At 34.9% G+C, this 20,681-nt stretch overlaps 1 protein-coding gene across 2 annotated transcripts in view; it reads right to left on the reverse strand.

Moving 5' to 3' along the window:
• Positions 1–20,681, reverse strand: part of LOC108779928 (nephrin) — a 320,256-nt gene that overhangs the window by 185,037 nt on the left and 114,538 nt on the right. For both annotated transcript variants that reach the window (XM_018547494.1, XM_018547495.1), the window contains exon 5: positions 5,152–5,357. In XM_018547494.1, the coding sequence (XP_018402996.1) occupies positions 5,152–5,357 (206 nt within the window). The remainder of the gene's footprint in view (positions 1–5,151; positions 5,358–20,681) is intronic.

The following is a 20,681-nucleotide window of genomic DNA, read 5'->3' on the forward strand; positions in this document are numbered from 1 at the left end:
CGGATTAACATGAGTCGACTCAACACCCGAGCAGCTTTTGTCTCCAAGTTTCAACGACGACGACGTCTTGGGCTCCTTGGGGCGTGCGTTTCCTTTATCCAATGAGCTAACGACTCAAAGTCTGGAAGCAGGAAAATTGCATCGGCGACAAGGAAGCGTGACGGTAAGGTACATGCGATGCGCGATACATTGAGAAACATCCGTTGATGTGAGCGAGGTTTATTTTTGGCTTATGAGAATAACTTTTTTAATAAGCAACTTGAAAGTGGCGGATAACGATATAGCAAACTTAATTAAAGGAGAGGAGACGTGAATAAATGTATACTTCGAAAGATAATTGTAATCAGTACATGAAAGCAGTAGACGCTAAAGTAAAAAAAAAAAAAAAAGAGGACGAAATTAAAGAGAGGAAAAAAAACGAAGGAAGACATAAGCAGCGGATATCACGTCAATGAGTTTAGTCATGATAGGGTTGTTTCGACTCTTCGAGAGCGGATATACACAGCTGAGAGGCAATGGATTCTATGCTCCTTCCTTCTACGCACACATACATAATAATGTATACACTATTGCAGTGTCCGTCGTTCGCCTCGTTCTACATCGAGGTGCTGTGTGGCTCTGAATTAACTCGAGCTCCGACGGACGCTGCGCTCACGCGCGTCGAAGCGTAAAACGAAGCTCCGCCGCTACCGCGGTGTTTCGAGATGGCCTTTCGCCTGCGAGATGTATCCCTCTATTCGATTACGTTTCTCCCTCGGACCCTCCGAACCAGTTCGGGATACTCGGACTAACAACGAGGGCAGATTGTTTAAGTTAGCGATGCGCGACGACCCGAGTCATTTCGCGACGCTTGACGGAATTCTGATTAAAAGAAAGCAGCGTCGATCGGCCAAATTTTGAATCGCGATCAATTTTGACGTAATCTTCGCATTTAGTGTACTAAATGCGAAGATTACGTCAAAATTGTACGTTTATGCAGTAAACTATATCACCGTAATATCTCCAACTCGATCGATTAATTTCCTTCGACTGAAAATTGAAGTTTACGAATTACATTTTTTTAACATCCAGATAGATGGAAAAAATTTGTGATGGATGAGAGAAGATAAATTAAAAAGAAAAATGATATATCGAGATTGTTTTAAAAGTTTCTTTTAGTAACGTATGATGACTAACTGATAATTAATTTGATTAATTATCAATTATGTTGTTTTCTTCATTTTAATCAATTTAAATATTTAATATCGAAATTAACAAAAAGAATTGTTTCAATAACAATGGAAAAGTTTTAGAAAACAATTAACAGATTTTATAGATAAAAAATTTATACATTAAAAGTATAATATATATCTTTTTTTTATAAAAGTATTCTTGTTACAGAATTATTGTGCTTCTGTTATTTTTTATCAAGCTCAATTTAATAATTTCACTTGCTCTTCTTTTGTAATCTCCTGATGCAGCACTTAACGTGATTAGTTTACACTGTCACGCAAGTTCATTATATCCACGTTTATACATAAGTCCCTTTATAAATTTTAAAGAACTTCATCTAAAACCTCGTCGGTCTTCGTCGGAACAGGACATGAAATCGGCAACTTGCCTTTTAAATCGACTTAAAGACCGATCGATGGCTAAATTAAGTTAGGTGCTTCGTGAAAGCTTCTCGCTACGGTACACCATGGAGAGCCTCTCCTTGGAGACCGACAAGATATTGCTCTGGCTCTATTAAGAGACAAGAGCGACAAGCCCATTTTGGGACTTTCGGCGCTTTCCAGAAGCAACCTCTCGAACTTCAAGTTCAGCAGCACGACAAAACCGGCAAATACGCATTACCGACGATCGAAGGTATTATGAAACTAGGATGGAGGGATATAAATTACTTATTAAAGAATGGCGGACTTCGAGGAACAAAATGTATTATCATTATGGTAGACAAAAAAAGTAGTAGCGGATCAAAAAATGCGCTTATATACGAACATATAAGATAAATGTACTAGTTAGTCTACAGTCAGTGAATATGTGTGATGTTGGAGAAAGAGACAACAAGTTCCAAATATTAAGCTTTTAATGATATGTACCTACTTTTTAATGTTATGACTCTGAATAAATTTGTTGTTTATAAAAACTTAATAACTATTTAAAATTGTATATATCATTAAAACTTGATATTTATTAAAATTTTTGTCCAACAATTGGATCATGCCATATTAAATGATACATTTATCTTAACTTAGAATCAGAAATTTGTCAAAAAGACTCGTTCTATAGTTACAATAAAATTAAACACTTTTAAATTCAAAAGCAACTGGCGCATAGTTTATATATAACTAAACGAAAAGCTTGAAATTTACATACAAATTTAAGATATTATTAAACACCAAAATCCAACCTCGATAGTAATAGTTTGTTTTTCCTCACTTGATTCATATTCATGTAACAGTCTAGATTAACTTATTATTGTTTAAACAGTTTTGTTATTCAAAATGTTTGTCGAGTTGTTTGTTTCTAAATTTAGACATTTTGTGTCAAGAACAGAGAGAATGGATATATTTATTATATTATTCGTCCAACGTACATTAATCCCTGCGCGCTATCCGAACATTAATATCCCATTTATTTCAGTGCTTCTATTTAAACATTTTCAATACTTCCAGCAATTATGCATAAGCGTACATACACGGTAATTACGTTTGATTTCGCTCGTACATCGGATAATGTTATTCGCCATTATGGAAACGCTGTTGCATAACTTTCTATAAAGTGGAAATTGAACTTTCTGTACGGGTTGACGCGTATCTCGCATCGATTTGACATCAAGTATTAATTACTGTATTGTGATATCCATTCCGCGCCGTCAAGTTGGTTGCGCGTTGTAAACGCGATGGCGATTATTTTACACGAGATAAAATAATATTACGACACGTTGTTATTTCAACTGTGCGTGAGAGCTCATTACAAGTAAAATCAATACCGCTTCATTAAAAGCAGTAAATATAAAATAGTTCCAATGTACATGCTACTATCATATAAACAGAAAAAAATTATCTAATAGATTAACATTATTATTTTCAAATTATGTATAGTCTCTCCGCGTTTATTCTTTTCAATAATAAAAAATAAAAATTTTATTATTATCAGTAGTAGATTTTATCCATATTTCCATCTTATAACAACTTTGATGCATTATGCAGCACACAATTCATCATTATTTAAATAAAAATGTTATTCACGCAGAAAATAGGATAAATAAAAGAAAAGTCTTTATCTGTTATCCACGAAAAAGAGAGAAAGATGATATATTTTATATCGAATGGAAATTTATTCGTAAATTTAATACTACGTCATTATTTAAATTATAATTTAAAATACATATATTCGAAAATGAGAGATACCGATTATACAAAGAATTGATTGATTCACCGATTAATAAAAAATATCCCTTTATTTCCTCTAATAAATAAATCATCTTAAACTAAATTCCAAACATGACGTTTCGTAAATTGCAAATATAACGTTTTATCTTTTTAATTATCTTAAATAATTTACTTGTCAATTCAGATCAAAATGTTACGAAAATCTCGAATAATTCGAAATTAATTGAACATGTTAGGTGATCGCTTAATAGGTAACACTCAACTGTGCCAATTATCGACGATTTTGCAAATAATCCCAGAGTTTTGTTACTAATAGTAACAAAACTCTGAGCTCGACAATTCGACGGTCGCATCAACGAAAGAGTGAATCGAACTACAGACGAGCCAACCAATCGACGACACTCTCAATGTGATCGTTTACAGAGGATCGCTTTCAATGGTTCACTGATTGTACGAGTAGTCCTTCGATTCTGGATTAACGACTATCGTTGGGACCGGCTTTACCCAATCGCAAACGACGATCGCCGCGGAGTATCGGCGGTCAGTTTCGTCGAGTTACTCCCCGTCGAGAACAATTTTGTGAAAGTTTAACGAGCCTCGAACTAGTTCCGCGCGAAAAGTTCAAGTTTCTGTCTTGAGAAACGAAAAGAAAGCCCGCCGAGTCCAGATCTCTAGATTTATATTATTAGAGGAGGAGTGTCTATTCGTAACTCCTCATCTGTCCGATAATCACGACATCTCGGCTGACTACTGCCATTGCAAACAGTCGTATATAACTGTAATCGATTTATACATACTTATAGTGTATCATTGTGTGTCACCTTTGGATATTGACAATTATATTTCCGTCATGTGAACCAGTTTGAGAAGTATATTTGGAAAATGATTGATACAGAGAAAATAGAAACTTTATTTCTTTTTCAGTGAATCGGAAACTAGTTTCCACGAAAAGATCAAGTTATGTCACAAAATAAAAACTATCCAGTCGATATCTTGCGGCTTATATCGCTATGAATTGCCTGTCTATAGCCTTCATCTATCGAATAGTCGCGATATTATCGTGACTGATTGTTCCACAAATTGCTAACTGCAACTGTCCCATTACGTCACATTGTCCTATTGTCGAATATCAATTGTTACATCAGTCATCAATATCAAGTTTCCATGAAAATTGTTCTTTTATATTACGATAAATTATAAATACATTTTGTTCCTCGAAGTTTCCTATTCCTAAGAAGTGATTTATAGATTCGTTCCAATTTGATAACGTCGTGATTTTTTAGATCGTTTAGAACATTTTCTAAGAACTGTCTTATGAGATTAACAGAAAATTCGTGCAAGAAATAATCATACGAAAAAAATTGTTCGAGTTTAACGAAAGTTTAACGAGCATCAAATTAATTTTATATCAAAAATCTATTGTAAGTCTTTTCGTGTCAAATGAATTTTCCAAGATATAAATCGCTATAGGAAAATTGATATGCGTGCTCTTTGTTATATCGCATACCTACTTTATACATTCATAATAGTAATTCATAAACGAGCTATTCCACAAAGCTGTAAGTAGTGAAATAATAACTTTTATTCCAAAAATCATAGAACGGGTAAAATAATTCTTAGATCTAAGAAATACCAAAATTATAATAGCAATTATTATGAAAAAAACAAAATATATATATGTCGTGATAAATCGATTATTTCGTTTTTAACATAAACTTTTCGAGTATATATTTTAAAAAAGATTCTATTACATTGATTAAAGGATCGATGTACTTACCGATAACGGTGAGATTAACTTTCAAGTTTCTCGTCGGCGAGTTTCGGAAATCGACCCTGCACCTGTAGACACCTTCATCACTTTGTTGAAGATCCTGAAGTGTCAGCTGCGCCGGCGGGCTCGCACGAAAAGACGCTCTGTGACCCCAAAAATGCGCGGCGCTCCACAATTTCGCTTTTCCGAACTGCCGACTTCTCGCATCGTAACTGCAACATCAATCATGAAAATATATGTCAGTAAAATAATTCAAATAAGAAATTCCGATTCTTGTTTATTTATTATTTAGCGAGATGTTATAGAGCGACAAAACATTTTACTTAACAAAATTTTATGTGTTTATTAAATTATTATCCTAGTTGCAAGTTAATGTTATTTGTCCTCATTTTTACATTAGAATGATGTCTTTAATATTACTAATTTAATATCATTAAATTTAATGTCATTTCAAAATGACGACAAATAATGTCAGTAAAGGAAAAAATAATTCTGTATTATTTTAAATAATGTCAACTTGCTACATGGATAATGATTTGATAAACACTAAATTTTTTGTCACTCTATAATATCTCGCTAATCAAAACTGACATTATCATTATTTTGACTTTAATTCATTAATTCAATATTATTAAATTTAATGTCATTTTGATATTAAAATGACGACAAATATCGTCAGCTTGCTATTTAAATAATAATATATGTAAAAAAAGTAAACACTAGAGTATTAAATACATCTTATTAAATGCAAAGATTCGGTACCAAAAGCTTTTTATCAGTTAGAGAGACCTAAAACCTACTCTTTAATTCTCTAGGAGAATTTATCTGTAGAAAGATGTGCGGCCATCGCGAATGCGTTTTTTAAACTTTTATCAAAGCTAAAAGTGCTATTTTCAAAGTTAATTATTACTTCTTATATTATTATATGAATCTTTATTATATGAAACTCCAGTGTTTATTTTTTATACGTAAGTATACATTGCTAATAATTTGATAGATACAAACTTTGTGATAAAACTTTTTTTGTCATCCTGTAGTCGCAAAATTGCTTACAAGTTTTTATTAAATCTCAAATGACATTCTAAACCAAGAACAGCTTGTGAAATCATAAAAGACGCGAGACATCGAGACTGGAAAAAAATAAACAGATTGACCTGTATATCTCATATTGCAAGTCGAGCATACCAACTTCGTAAGAAAAGCGTACAGAAAAGTAGTACAGAAAAGATTTATGCCGCTGATTTAATATAACGTAAAAAATTTCAATAAAGTGAGTTCTTATCGTGAGTGCATTGCACGTTGCATTTACAGTGAGAAGTCTGTTTGCGACTGATATACCTCGTCTGTGCTCGGTGAGCTTCGCGAAGTGTGTCCTCGGGCCGTGCATACAAATCACGGAATTACCACCGCGAAATATGTCCGTTCGCGGAGTTAAATACCACAGTTTCGCGTGTCGCAAATCGCGGCGCCAAGTCGCGTAGTTCGCGACGCCGTCCGTCGCACGATACTCGCATTTGTCAGCTCGACAGAAACTTTCCCCCCCCCCCGGGATATAGAAATATTTTAAAATCTTTCCTTGTGCACAGCTCGGAGAAAAAATAAAGAGCAAACGGGGGGACAGAGAGGCGAACTAAATAATGCGGGTTAAGTTGGCTAGCAAGATGAAAGTAAGCGAAGGAACGAATGGCCAACGACCAAAGTACGACGCACTATACAGCCTCGCTCTTATCTGGCTTCGGCCAATTTTTCACCAAACTTTCGCAATTCGTCATAGTCGAGGAGAACCCTGCGAGAGGTGAAGCTCTTCGCCTATCCCTCTCGAAGTCGCCCGAGCTCAAGAAGATCCAATACAGACCGAGAGAAGTGCACTCGACCGAGAGAGTCAGATAACCCTTTACTTCCCAGGTCAGAGCTTTCCGGAGACGGTATTAGGTCTTGCTGAAAGAAGAGGCAACCGCGCGCGCTATATTGTTCGTTATGATCTAACGGGTAATCCACGAATACGTGCGGAAACCGTGGTATATAATTCTGATTTATCTCTCAGCAATTCACTTAAAATCCGCCGTGTTCAACTTCTTCGTCGTGAAAGAGTATCGTATTTTCAGAATGTTTTAGAAAAGTGTAAAGAGTGCCGATACTCAGCACTTTTAAACATACAGGGATGTCAAATTGTGTCTCCAAAAATGTGCTCGCTTCCATCTGTGTTACGTATACAAAACATCTTTCGTTATTCACCAACACCAAGAGATGTCTGTTTCCATTACTCCTTAGAGTCAACTTATGACGCAGGTGCATCCCTGTTTCTTGTACGTGCCTTCAATTATTATCGAGGATGCTTGAACGTAAGTTCGTAAGTCTAATCGAGCGACGGAGTCGCGACAGGCAAAGTTGGCACAATAAGACCCGAGCTCACACACCGTCGATCGTGCCCACAGCGTCGAGAACGACGCCGAAGTTTCGGCGTTGCTCTCACCGGAATCCTCGAGGTTGCCAAGACAAATTGGATCGGTTTTTAATGAGCACGATGACTCGAGCGGAAGCAACCCGCAAATTCAACAGCGCGACACGGCACGGCTCATAGCGTTAACCCGCCTGTCGAGCCAACCTCCGTGATTTACGCGGTCTACGTGAAATTTAAAGGGTCCGCGAACACACGTCGACGGTAAAAAGGTCTAATTGCAACGGACGGCTGCTCTCCGAGGCCGAGCGAGTAAATCCCTCGCGGAAAATTTTATTTGCAAAAGTCGGCCACGTTGTGTCGCGTGGATAATTAAGCGTGAAGGCGAATGCTGCTAGCGGAACGACGTTGAAAAGCGTGGCACTGCATACAGTTGTATCCAATCATTTCGCTCCGATTAAAATGCGCGTTATGCTCTATACATATATGTACATATATAATATTACTTTTGTAAAAAATTTGTATTTTTAACAATTGTTATATCTTGTGTGTGTATATTTGTATTGTATCTTGTAATATAATTTTTATTATATCTTACATATATAAGTATTTAATTTGAAAAAATTATGAATTGTTCAAATCTGAAAATTGTTTTATATAAAACCAGAATTTGCGAATAAAAGCCACATACAAATACATTTCGCGTATATTGTTTAAGTTAATAATTTTATTTCCACGATTAAACGAAATTTAATTTTAGTTGTTTGTATTAAAGTTTATATTAATTAAATTTTATTTTATTGGCTATCACCTCGTAACTCCACAAATACAAAACACCAAACTCACATTTTACCAGATAATAATAATAATTTATTTGTACGTTTTATCCCGTTAAAGTTTTTTTAACTCATATAAAATGTATATAAATATACGTTTATATTCCAATACATAAAAGCAGAAATAAATTATGAACTATGCATTTAAAAAGATAAAATTACAGAAAACAATGTATAACGTGACATTCGATAAAAACGAAATTTATTTCGCAAATGAATTTATCATGCGAAATGAAAAGTTAAAGAAAAACGCTACTATCTGTACGGATTATTACATATACAAAATATATGCATAAATGTATGTGTGTACAATTATAAATCGTACAGTGTTGTAAAACAGAAAATGCACTTTTTAAGCGAGAAATATACGTGTGTAAATTAATATGTCGTGAAAATTTTGCTGATTAATGAAAATTAATTTATAAATAATTATGATTGTAATTTTCTCGAAATGTTGTCGCGTTTCAGAACGTGTCGCAGGTATTTTTCAAATAATTATCATTCGGTAAAATTTTAATTAATACTGTCAACGATTCATTAGTGCCGTCGGAAATAGCAATTGCAAGCAATAAAACACATCACAATCGTGTAAATTCTGTGCCCTTTGACAGAAAAGTTTTTTACATATCTAGATTATCACGTAACTGTCATTATGAATTCTGTGAAAGCATGTCTATCGCGCTTCTATGAAACCTTTTTCCGTATAGTTATAAATTTATTATTTTATTGCACTCTCCATTGTCGTAAAATATTAATTATTTTACAAATCAATATAAAAAAAAAGATGTCAAAGATCTACTCCAAATGTTTTCATGTATACATATTTTTCTTATGTTATATCTGTGTATATAATGTAATAAACATTTCTTAATTTCTATTTAAATTTTTTTAATTTATATGTAATTTTGTAATATGTAAAATATTAAAATTAATAAAATGACTAATTTTTTAAACGTAACTCCTTTTCTAAACATATATATCAAGGCATCGTTTACTAAAAGAAAAATGTAAATTTGCAATAAATATTATAATTAAAGAAACGCTATTCAAATTTTCTTAGGAACTACTCGTACAATTTTAAGATATGCACTCTGATCTTAACAAAAATAGCTGTTAAAACTTCATATATTTAATGAAATAATATCATTGTTTAAGATTTCATAATATAATCTTTATTTTATCATTATCTTTTACGTGAACATTGAGATAGTGCAACTAGTTTTTGCTATTACTTGGCAAGATTAGATAGCGAAACTTTAATCCGTAAATGAGGACGAATGTAAGAGGGATCGACGCTGAGCAAAGAGAGGAAAGAACTGAGATAGAATAAAAAGGGCAAATAGAAAATGGAATGGAGGTGGCAGATGGCTCCTAAACAAATTAAAATAATCGCTGGGTCTTGCCCGGAAGCTGCGCCGGCACCACCAGTCTAAAAGAAGGTCTCCCATGAATACGGGCGGCGTTGGTGAAACGAATGTTGCGCGGTGGAGGGTGAGTCGTAAGGGGGACTTAACCACTCTCGGGACTCTTAAAAGGAGCTTAACTTCGCGCATAAAATTAAGGCATTGTAATTGCAGACGGCATCGCCACTGCGACAGCACGTTCCTCTCCCTTTACTCCGCAGATTCTTCCTTTCGTTACCTTCCTTCGCTGACCCATTCCTCGCAGCTATTTCTTCTCAGCCCTTCGAGTTCGCTTCGATACCGATCTCATACCCTTTTTACTAATGAGGAAATATAATTTTCTTTAGCTAATTTTGTCGCGCGCTATCGATGATGACGATAATAAAATTATTTTTAAAGTAGGAGTATGCATACTCTGACAACTAAATTCGTGTCAGATTTACGATAAATAGCGTGCAAAATATTATCTTACGAATGATCAATTCTCGAAAGATGTAAATGTATGAAGAAAATATACATTCCTTATGATAGCTTTTTTAATTAAAATTTTAATATAATTAAAAGATTCATCTAAATTTGAAAAGAAATTTAAAATAATTGTATTTTATTTAATATAATTAGTTTTTTTTTTAATTTAGATAAATTTTATAATCTTTTGATAGATTTTTTAGTAATAAGAATTTAATGAAATTGTTAATTTCTCTTGTAATCTTGCAACTCTTTCTCTCTCTCTCTCTCTCTCTCTTTTAAAAATTATGTAAGTACCAGTATTTTTATATTGTACAATATTAAAACTCTGTATTTGCGATTTTGCCTTAGTTCTTTAATCTCTACATAAAACTTATTTTTCACGCGCCATTATTCCATCCACTTTGCTGCATAATAATTTGTCAATTTTATTCACAATTTTATCTTTCGGAAGATAAATAAAAACCTGGAGAATTAATACACCACAAAACGACAGCGACATTAGAGTAAAACGGGATCATCTCGCCGATTTCCGTCGTTGTTCATGAAATCCGTGCTCGTGCGTGTTTTCACTCGGAAGAAATGTGATTTTCTCGTGGGACAACCTCGTTACGCTTCGCATTAGCTGCGGAAGCCGTCCCGGACGACGATGATAAAATGATTTTTAATTGCAGCGGATGTGCAAGCCGGAGACGAGCATCGCCACGGCCGCAGGCTTCTCTTATGCAGATTACATCGCGCGGGATGAAGCATTAAATAAATCCCTCGATAAATTCACGATAAAATATGTACCACGCGGTCTCAGGGGGGATCGTGAAAACTGTTTAAGTCATTTGATAACGCGATCGCACTTTATCGTTAACTAGAAGAGCGCTATTAAAAATCATTGCCGTGGAAATCTAAATAATGAAAATTAATTACGAAATCATGTGCTAACAATATGTTTGCACGAGGAACAATTTTATTAAAATCTTTAAAAATTTAAATAGATACAGAGATCTAAAAATAGGTAATTTTGCTGGACCTTTAAAATAATTATGTAGGAAACTAAACATGATGCTGTAAAGAATTTTTACATTCTAATTAGTTTGTACGGCCTTCATAATTTAATTTAATGAGATTTCAACAAAATTGTTTTCAGATTTCTATTTAGCTAAATTTTTAGATATTTCAAGTAGACTATTTTTTCCTTATGTGTATGAAAAAATCTGTTTTCAGCTTTCATTTTTATATAATATTTAAATATTTCAAATTTTAAAAAATCGTTATAAAAAAATACATAAAGGTTTATTTTATATGCTTTCCTAACTTTTATTAGTGAAACTTTGACATTTAAAATTATATCACTTCTATATTTAGTGAATGATTATATATTATGATGCACTTCAAAATTCCAGTTTCTAAAGCTTATTTATTAATCAATCTATTTTGATCAATATAATATCTAGATCATGTTAGTAAACTTGTATCGTTACTATTTATTGAAACAAAACAATACATTTTTGTTTTGTAAAAATAAACAGCTTTGTAACGTTACGATTTGCCCACGGCATATCTAGATATATTGAACGTGATTGGTGACGTTTAGTCACAAAGCGGGCTTTACCGATCTCAAAATGTAACGACTTCAATCAGACTTGAATATTTTCAGACATGGTATCATCGCGCGATTTTTTATACCCATCGATTTTAGTCTCGAAATATCTATAGAAAGACGCCGTGCGCTTTCAACCCTTTTCCGTTTTCAATTTCACCATATCTCTGCCACAGTCCTCGCTCTACCGGCTAAACCTTTCGCAGCAATGTCGACCTATCGCTACCGTTATCCCTCTATTCAAATATCACCGCGCGTTCCGTCATTATTCTTCCAAATGGAATTCATGCCGCGGCATAATGGGACAGAGATATCAAATCCGATCGACGAATATAATATCCGATTACACAGCCACAAATGGTGGCCGCTTCGCGATGTTCCCCGTTATGCCTTCAGCCTGCGCATTAAATTGTAACGCGCAGGCACCAGATACCGCGCCATGGACCAGCTGATATTCGAGAATCGGTTTGGTTCATGAGCGAGTTTCCAATAGCTCTTGACAGTCCTCCGATCGCGATCGCGGGAAAAGTTCGCTCGAAAGCCGAGCGAATGATCGATCGCTCTGTGCCCAAAAGGGTGGAGCCCCTTGTATTCGCGCTTTATGCAATCACATCTCGACAGCCTGTAAACGGATTCTATGCCCGCAAATAAATAAATTCAATGCATGTAAATATATATTCAGTGTAAATATTCATTCAAGAGATTTATATAGTTTTCTAGAAATCAAAACGATCAATTTACCAGATATTCAACTGTCCGATTGAATATATTCGTCAAAAAGAAATCGTCTCTAAATGCAGGAACAGCTCGCTAGTTTGTTAGATGTTAAGAAAAGCATTTACTTGTATAAAAACAAAAAGATTATTTTACTACAGCCTCATAGGCATAAATATAAAAAAATCTCAATATATTATATATATATATTTACTTTTTTATTTATTAATTGACTCTTATATTATATTCTTTTCTTTACATTCTTTATTATTTATATTCATTACTGACACTGTTTTATTATTTTACTATTTTATTTAGAAATGTGGAGCTTTTACATTATTTAATGATTGCTTTTTGTCGGACTCTTTCCAATTTGCGCCGAGATGATTAAGTCTTCAATAGCGAGTGAGATTAAATATCCACAGTATAAAATTTATATACTTATTTTTCATTGATAATGACCTAATAAAGGTCGAAACGTCTGTTTTTAAATTTTATTAAACTTTATATTTATTTTTAACTAATGACATTTTATATTTACTAAGACCTTTATATTTCAACGAATGTTGGCTCGTAGTCCTGTTTGTATTAATTATTTTTTATATATATTTATTTTTAGAAAAAAAGCTACAATAAAATCAAAAGAAAAACTAACATAGTATTAAAATTGTTACAAAAATAAATATTATTAAATTAAAAAATAGTTTTATTGAAAAATATTTTTCGATAAAACTATTTTTTAATTTAGTTTTTGTTAGATGTGCAACGTTTACATCAATTTGTGAGCTTTATACTATTTATACTGTTTATAAGTCCTAAGGCAGTTTATTATTTTACTGTACCAAACACGGAACATTGTAATTGCCATGGAGACGCCATACAATCACGATACATTGAAAAGACCGGGGAAATCCCTGTTCAGAACTGTATTTACGAACGGGGTGTTCGCTCACAATGCCGCGAAATAGCAAACACCATCAACGTCGATTTAATTTCCTTCCGCGCGGCAAACTCGCCGCGATATGGAAGAATCTGCGAGCGCAGCGAGCGCAGAACAAAGGAAAACGATAGGGTAGGACGAGGCGGAAGGAACGAGGGAAGAGTATTGGTGACAAAGGAGCACGTCGCTATCGTTGATGTTGCGGCGAGGAAAGGTGGAGGATGATCGAGAGAATTTCACAATGCACTCGTTCCAGGCAATCCCGAAAGACGCATGATCGGCCCTGTATCGACTATCCGCGAACTGAGCTCTCATCGGTCGTGCCGTTTCTTGCTTAGAGAAATTTTGCCGAAAGGGATACCTCGAAAGTCACGGTTGAGTAAGCATCCTACGTCGACGATTCGCTACAGTTGAATTTCACGTCGAATCACGTTGAATAATGTTGCAAGTGAATTGAAAATTGATTTCTCCCTGAAGGGAACGGCGCGCTCAAGCGCTTGATGAGTCTGACTAGCGTCGGCTGTTTCCATTGCTATTACGATGGAGAGTACGACAGTTTCCACGACGGTCAACATTTACCATCTTATTCGGGTTAATTCGGCGTAGGATAGTTCACTCATGAATATTATTTAGTCTGATGGCTGTTTGTCTTAGGGGTGGATTGCTTATTCGTGAGAAGTGTGCCAATTGTTCAAGTCAAGTAAGATATCGCGTCTGTCTACATATGTTTCATACATTCAGGAATAAACAAATTATGACGTACCTACATCTATCTTTTCCTATCTTTATTATCTTTGCAGAGTGGTTTATCGATTTCTTACAATTTAAAATTCTTTTCACTGCACCTTTTCACAAGATGAATAAGATGCTAAAAAGCATGAATTTAATTCAAATTTTAAAATGATTTCTATATTCTCGCAGTAAATTTGGAATTAGAAAGGTATAAAAGATCCACAGACGCAAAATATAGGTATAGACAGCTTCCTAGATGTTAAACATCTATGTTTTGTTAGAAAGAATTGAATATAGCATCTCTCTTCAATTCGATAATTTAGAGAGAGAAAGAGAGAGAGAATGATTTGCTTTAAGCTATATCAGTTTTTCTAAACCGATAGTGACAACTTCAAAGGAATATGCAATTGTTTATTTTTATTACGTCCTATGGAAAGATATAACGTATTTTTAAAAAAAGAGTCAAATGAACGATGTTCGCGTAAATTGACCGAGAAATTGGAGAGGCAAATGATAGATGCAGAAACGAGATGAGTCGTGATAGAAAGAAATTTCCGGACGCTATGATTGAGGCTAAGTCAGCGGCAGGTGCAGAAATTGTATGTGCGACAACGATGTTCGAACATGGAACATAATTCTATCGCGTCGGGGAATGCCGAATGGATGTTCGAATCGAATTCCAACTAAGATTGCGGTGGCAGTCGCACCAGACAATTGGCGGGTCTATTTACGACGTCGGTCCGGGAACGCACCGAATGGAAGTCAGAATTATTATATTAAGGTGGAAGACGGCAACCAGAATGTACGACGTGCATTATCTTCCTACTTCATAAGCAACGGAATATAGCTAGAACATAGAAAGAGAATATAAAATTTAAGAGATAGTCCCGTGTATATAATATACTACAATATTTTAGTATATACATATAATACTACAATAATCCCATAAATTTGTTTCTTCTTTTCTTCGTTATCATTTATTTTTTTTAATATGCTAAATAATTAAAGACGATAACGATGAGAAATAAATGTAAAAGCAAAGAGCCTAAATAATTCCATTTACTGTTCATAACCGCTGTGAATCGTGGCTTTTTTCTTCGCACTTCTTTGTCCTTTGTACATTAAGTATGAAAAAAAAGTCTGTGACACATACTTTCACTCCAGAGATAAGAAAGAAAGAACAAGGAGAATAAATATTGCAACTGAAAAAAGAATCCTCGTATCTGCGTGCAAAATCACAGCGTCTTACAAAACGTGTCAAGTCTCCAATGTCGCACGATAAAGGAATCGAGTTTAATTTATCTCGTAAACTTAATATAATTTTTGATGGTTAATTTAACAATAAGAAGATTACATGTTCCACGGGACATTTATATTATTACATATTTCTCACGGTTCTTTTAACTAGCGCGCTCACTCGCGCTAAGATCCAATTAAAAAGGTAAACGAAATAAGCGAATTACATGGCAAATTGAATCTCCAAACTACAAATTTCGCATGAAGGAAACATGCACAGTAAAACATGCAAAGTAAAAATATCGGCATTATATTATATATAATAGATTTAACAAATCCATTTTCTCTCGCATGGTCTTAGAAACTAAACTTATCAAGAATCAAAACCAAGTTTTTTTTAAAGCTCAGAAAAATAAAATTTAATAAAAATAAATCGAAATAATGTATCATCTTTTGTTTGTCCGTCAAAACATTTTATAAGATTTACAATACAACACATTTAATGATGCTTTTTCAGTCGTAGTTTTTACGAGAAAGTAACGTTAAGTCACATAAATAGAGATGGTTTATTATCATTTAATGCTTTTCTCGTAAGACTACTACAATAAGGTAATTTATATGTAAATGTAATTAAACTGACATCGTTGTGAAAGTTTGCAGAGAACGTTCATTGATAAGAGAACATTTGCGGTTCTTCCGACATTTTCTTTCCGCAAAAACAATGTCGTTCTCTTGTTACATATTATTCAGTAACAGATAAAACATTATATAATATATACATGTATATATGTGATTTTTAATTGTAATAAATAGAATCATAGTATGTATGCAGAAAATTGCCAATAATTCGCATGATTTATTTTGATATTCTTTATAAACAAAAATTATAAAGAAAATTATAATGAATTGTAGCTCAAAAAATTAAAGTGAAAATAAAGTATTAAAACAAATATAACACTTGTGTTAAAATTTAGCAATGTTAGATTCATACTGATGCCCTTGCAATTTCCGGTTAGAAACGCGATGAAATAAATATTTTCTAGATTTCTTTATTTTTAACAGAAGGCTGATACTATTTGTCCATCACTATCTCAGGAAAAGAATCCTTCGCCAACATCGGTCAAGAGAAACTTCATATGATAACATTTCAACTAGAAACGCACGAGTGCTGAAATGGAACTTCTCCTATCTTTCTTTCTTTCTCTTTCCAAAGCAACATTAAATTAATGAGTTACCGAGAGAAGAGTTTCCGCTTTGCGGAATACAAGAGACATAGTGTATACGAGCAAGAAAGACGAAACCGAAAGAGGGAAAGAGTGAGATGACAAATGCGCAAACAGTGCGTAGGAGAATAGTGCGCGATGGTATTCGCTAATTAATTACCTACAAACTATATGTGACCCGCGGTGGAAAAATTCATATCTCCATGCGAGCTACGCGCTCACGTTTATACCCGCGGGGAGAAATTTATCGCAAGAAGCGGCGTTGAATCCAAGCCGACATTCAGTCGCTATGGCAACGGTATTACCGTTTTCGTTATTCAGTTACTGATTCAAATTACGCACTGTCGTGCTAATTATTATAGCAAGAAAAAACACAAAGTAATTCGGTGGTAGTATTTTTCCGTGACAAAAATATTACAAATTTTAACCTCATATATGAATACGCACTTTAAAAAATAAAATTTTAATTTTAACTAAAAGATGTATATTAGACTTTTTGAGACATGCAAAAATGTGTTAAAATTAACATTTTTGTGTTATTTTTAACATTTTTGCATATATCAAAAAATCTATTACACGTCTTTAAGTTAAAATTAATATTTTATTTATTTACGGTGTAGGTATTTTAAATAAATATTTAAATTATTTTTTTCCAAGAAATTAATCACTACATTTTCAATAAAAACGATTTATGACAAGAATCAACGTTTTTGATTCATAATCGCCAATATAATAAGCCTTGCTTAATATAATGAATTACAGCCTTACATAAAGATTTATGTAAAAAAAATTATTAATACTAATATGTCTAATATAATTAGATTTCCACAGTATTCCACGTTATTATTTATTCTGAGAAAAGGAAAGAAACTACTTATTGAAGAAAGTATGAGTAAATAAAAACGTTTCTGAATGCATTAAAATAAAGATGCGACGTTCATGAACCTGCTTTAGCGATTCCTATCATATAAATGGAGTTATGAAAATTCCGCGAGTTCCGTCAGCGGATTCCTTTGATCACCGACGAAGAATAAATACAACTCCCAAGTAACGTCTTTAATCTGATATAAAGAACACCAAAAACATTCTTCTTCTTTGATCATCCATCGTACCGGCGAAGGACTTTCTCTTCGAGTCACGCTGAGAGGGGGCATTTTTAGAAAATCGGAAATTAGGTTATTCGTCAGAGTTCAGAACCGTGAAAGTTAAAGCTTCGGCAAATAGACAAACGGGGAGAAGAGAGAAGGAAGAAAAGATGTGGAGAGGGTAGAGTCTTCCAGGTGGAGGAATCTTCAAAGAAATGTTGGAGGGAAAAGTGGCCCTCATTTATTGTCAAGAAAAAACAACGAATCACTTTTTTTATCCTCTCCGGAACGCGATCCAAGATTATGGCGGGAATCGTGATCACTATCGGGGACAGAGACGACGATGACTCCGGGGAAATTAAAATAGGGAATGATGCTGAGAGCGCGCCGTTGTCCAAGAATGACAAAAGCAATGCGAATCGTTTCGCGTTACGAGAGGAATGGTCGTCATTTGGTAACGGCAGCACGTAATAGCCGACAAAAATAAACCGGGAATACTCATCCCGAGGGAAACGTATCAAATTTTACTACCGCCAGTCTTAACATTTCAAGAGAGGTTAGCGAAACGATCGGGAATCGGTTGTTTCGTAAAAAAAAATTCTCAGCAGTTTTCGTAACAAAACTTTTTCATTCTTTACTTCTTTTATTACGTTGTTTTATTTAGTTTTTATTTTTATAGTTAAGTTTTGTAACTGTAACGCCTCTCTATTTGCGGTGCATCAAATTTTTCCATGTCATTGTTAATAATCTCGTCCTAAGTTGCACTTAACAAAATTATTATTATTATTATTGTTTAGTGGAATTTGTTAATCGTATATTTTTTTTTAAATTATTTGTTGGCTAAGTAGTAATAATTAATAAAACAATCATATTTAGATATTATGTTTCATTAAAAATAGAGGCTTTAATTTTCTTAATATATCAATTTTGAAATCGAAGTGATGATTAAATGTTTTATATACTTTTATATTAAATGACTTTACAATAATCAAATCTAAATGTTGTACCTGTGCATGATTATAAATTTTACATATTTTTTAACGATTACTTAGTTGTATGAGATTTACAGGAATTTTATAAATTTCGAGAAATATATTATCTCTAGGTATATAAAATATATATTTAATTCTCTGAAATAATATTTCATTAGTTACGTTTATCTTGTTTTATCATCTTGCCTTCGTGTCTTACATCGTGGAGACTTGCTTCGCTTGTTCTTAAAATTCGATTACTCCTGAAACTGTTGAGCTTAAGAGCCATGTTCGCGTAACGTCGTTTAATTCAGAATTACATTACGATTTGGATTTCAAAGTTGTGAAATAAAGCGGAGAGGGAACTCTGTCTGTGTATTAGTCCGCGGTAATAGCGGCTTTTGGAACTTGGTTGAACATGCTGCAAATAGCAATAAAAAAAAAAAAAAACAGAAAAAAAGAACAGTTCTATTGTGCCCGCGTATCCAAGAGCCATCAGAGCTCGATGAAACGCGTGACTTTTGCTTTCGAACTGGGGCGAACCGCAACACGTTTTCGTGTTTCACGTGAAATATCGCGTGCAAACCGCGCGTGTATACACGACATAGAAACATACATAGATGCGCATACCGCTGCCGCACCGATTTCACGCAAAACTCGACGCTGTACTATTTTTCCCATCATCTCGCCGCGGTTAAAATCGCTCGTGGTGAAATCCTGGGATAAACACGTTTGAATCCTTGCCAGCTGTTCACCGGTGCGGCGCGGGCGTGTGCGTGTTAAAATATATATATGATGAACGGCCGGAGTGAAAGGGAAAAAGAGGGAGAAGTCTCCTGTCAGATCATGCACAAGCGCGGCATTATGCAAGAGCGAAAGAATCGATTTGACGTTCGGGTGGGTTGACGTGCGTTTCCGTAATGCGCGTCAAGCCGGCTGCATTTAACGTTTATCGACGGGAAATGCGGCGAAAAACTTGACGGCGCAGCTCGCGGGCGATGTCTATTTTTTTTTTCTCCACTTCTGTCGATCTCGTATTCGAAACGTCGATTGCATTTTCTGAAGAATCGCTGATGCAAACGTCGTCGTTATGGCCGGTTTACGACGAAAGAAAGCGCGAGAAATTGTACGCCAACTCTCTCGTAATGCCCGTATACTTTTTGAGAGGAAAAATCCTAGAAGGAAATATTCGCATATCCCAAATTCCCGACGCGAAACTTTTGAAGAGGGCCTCAACTCTCCTCGAGACTCTCGATTCGCGATTGTGTCAGTATTTCGAAACTCTTAATCAATCGTCCATCTCTCGGGTTGTCGATCGGAACTGTTCGCCTTTCAAGATGTCGATTAAATGAGCTAAGTGAAGTTAATGGGTGGAAAACGGCTTGCCTGATTTTAACGCGTTCCAGTATGCATCAAGAAATGCGCAAACGAAAGACCAACGGCGTGGCACGCGATCCGTTCCACAAGTGCGGGTAAATAGGTCACTATAGGTATACACGATTATTTGTAGTCCGGGGGCAGGGAATTAATTTCGTACTAAGCGGCCAGGCGAAGGAGAGAGGGTTATGATATCGCAAATTGCAAATACTTGATACGATCGTGAACGGGCGGCTATATGATTTATCGAGCGCGCCGCACCCGGCACAGTATCAGCTATACCCTGGGATTGACATCATTTATTAGACGTAGGAAACTCGTGGCTGCGATAGAAACCGCAACGATATCACGGCCGCAGCCGTAAACGAGGTCGTCGACCGGTCGCCATATTCATCTGCCGGTAGTTACGGTGGATCATCAGGACGAGCGATTTCGATGTTCCTACGACCGACGCTCTCGCAGTTATCGCCAAATCTCTGCCGTTCAACAGTCGCGCGAGCCGAATGCGGTCGGAACCGCAATGATGACTAAATACCTGGGCCGAACCGGATTGGCACCC

Source organism: Cyphomyrmex costatus, unplaced genomic scaffold (genome assembly GCF_001594065.2).
Source record: "Cyphomyrmex costatus isolate MS0001 unplaced genomic scaffold, Ccosl1.0 scaffold640, whole genome shotgun sequence".
Classification (NCBI taxonomy): Eukaryota; Metazoa; Arthropoda; class Insecta; order Hymenoptera; family Formicidae; genus Cyphomyrmex; species Cyphomyrmex costatus.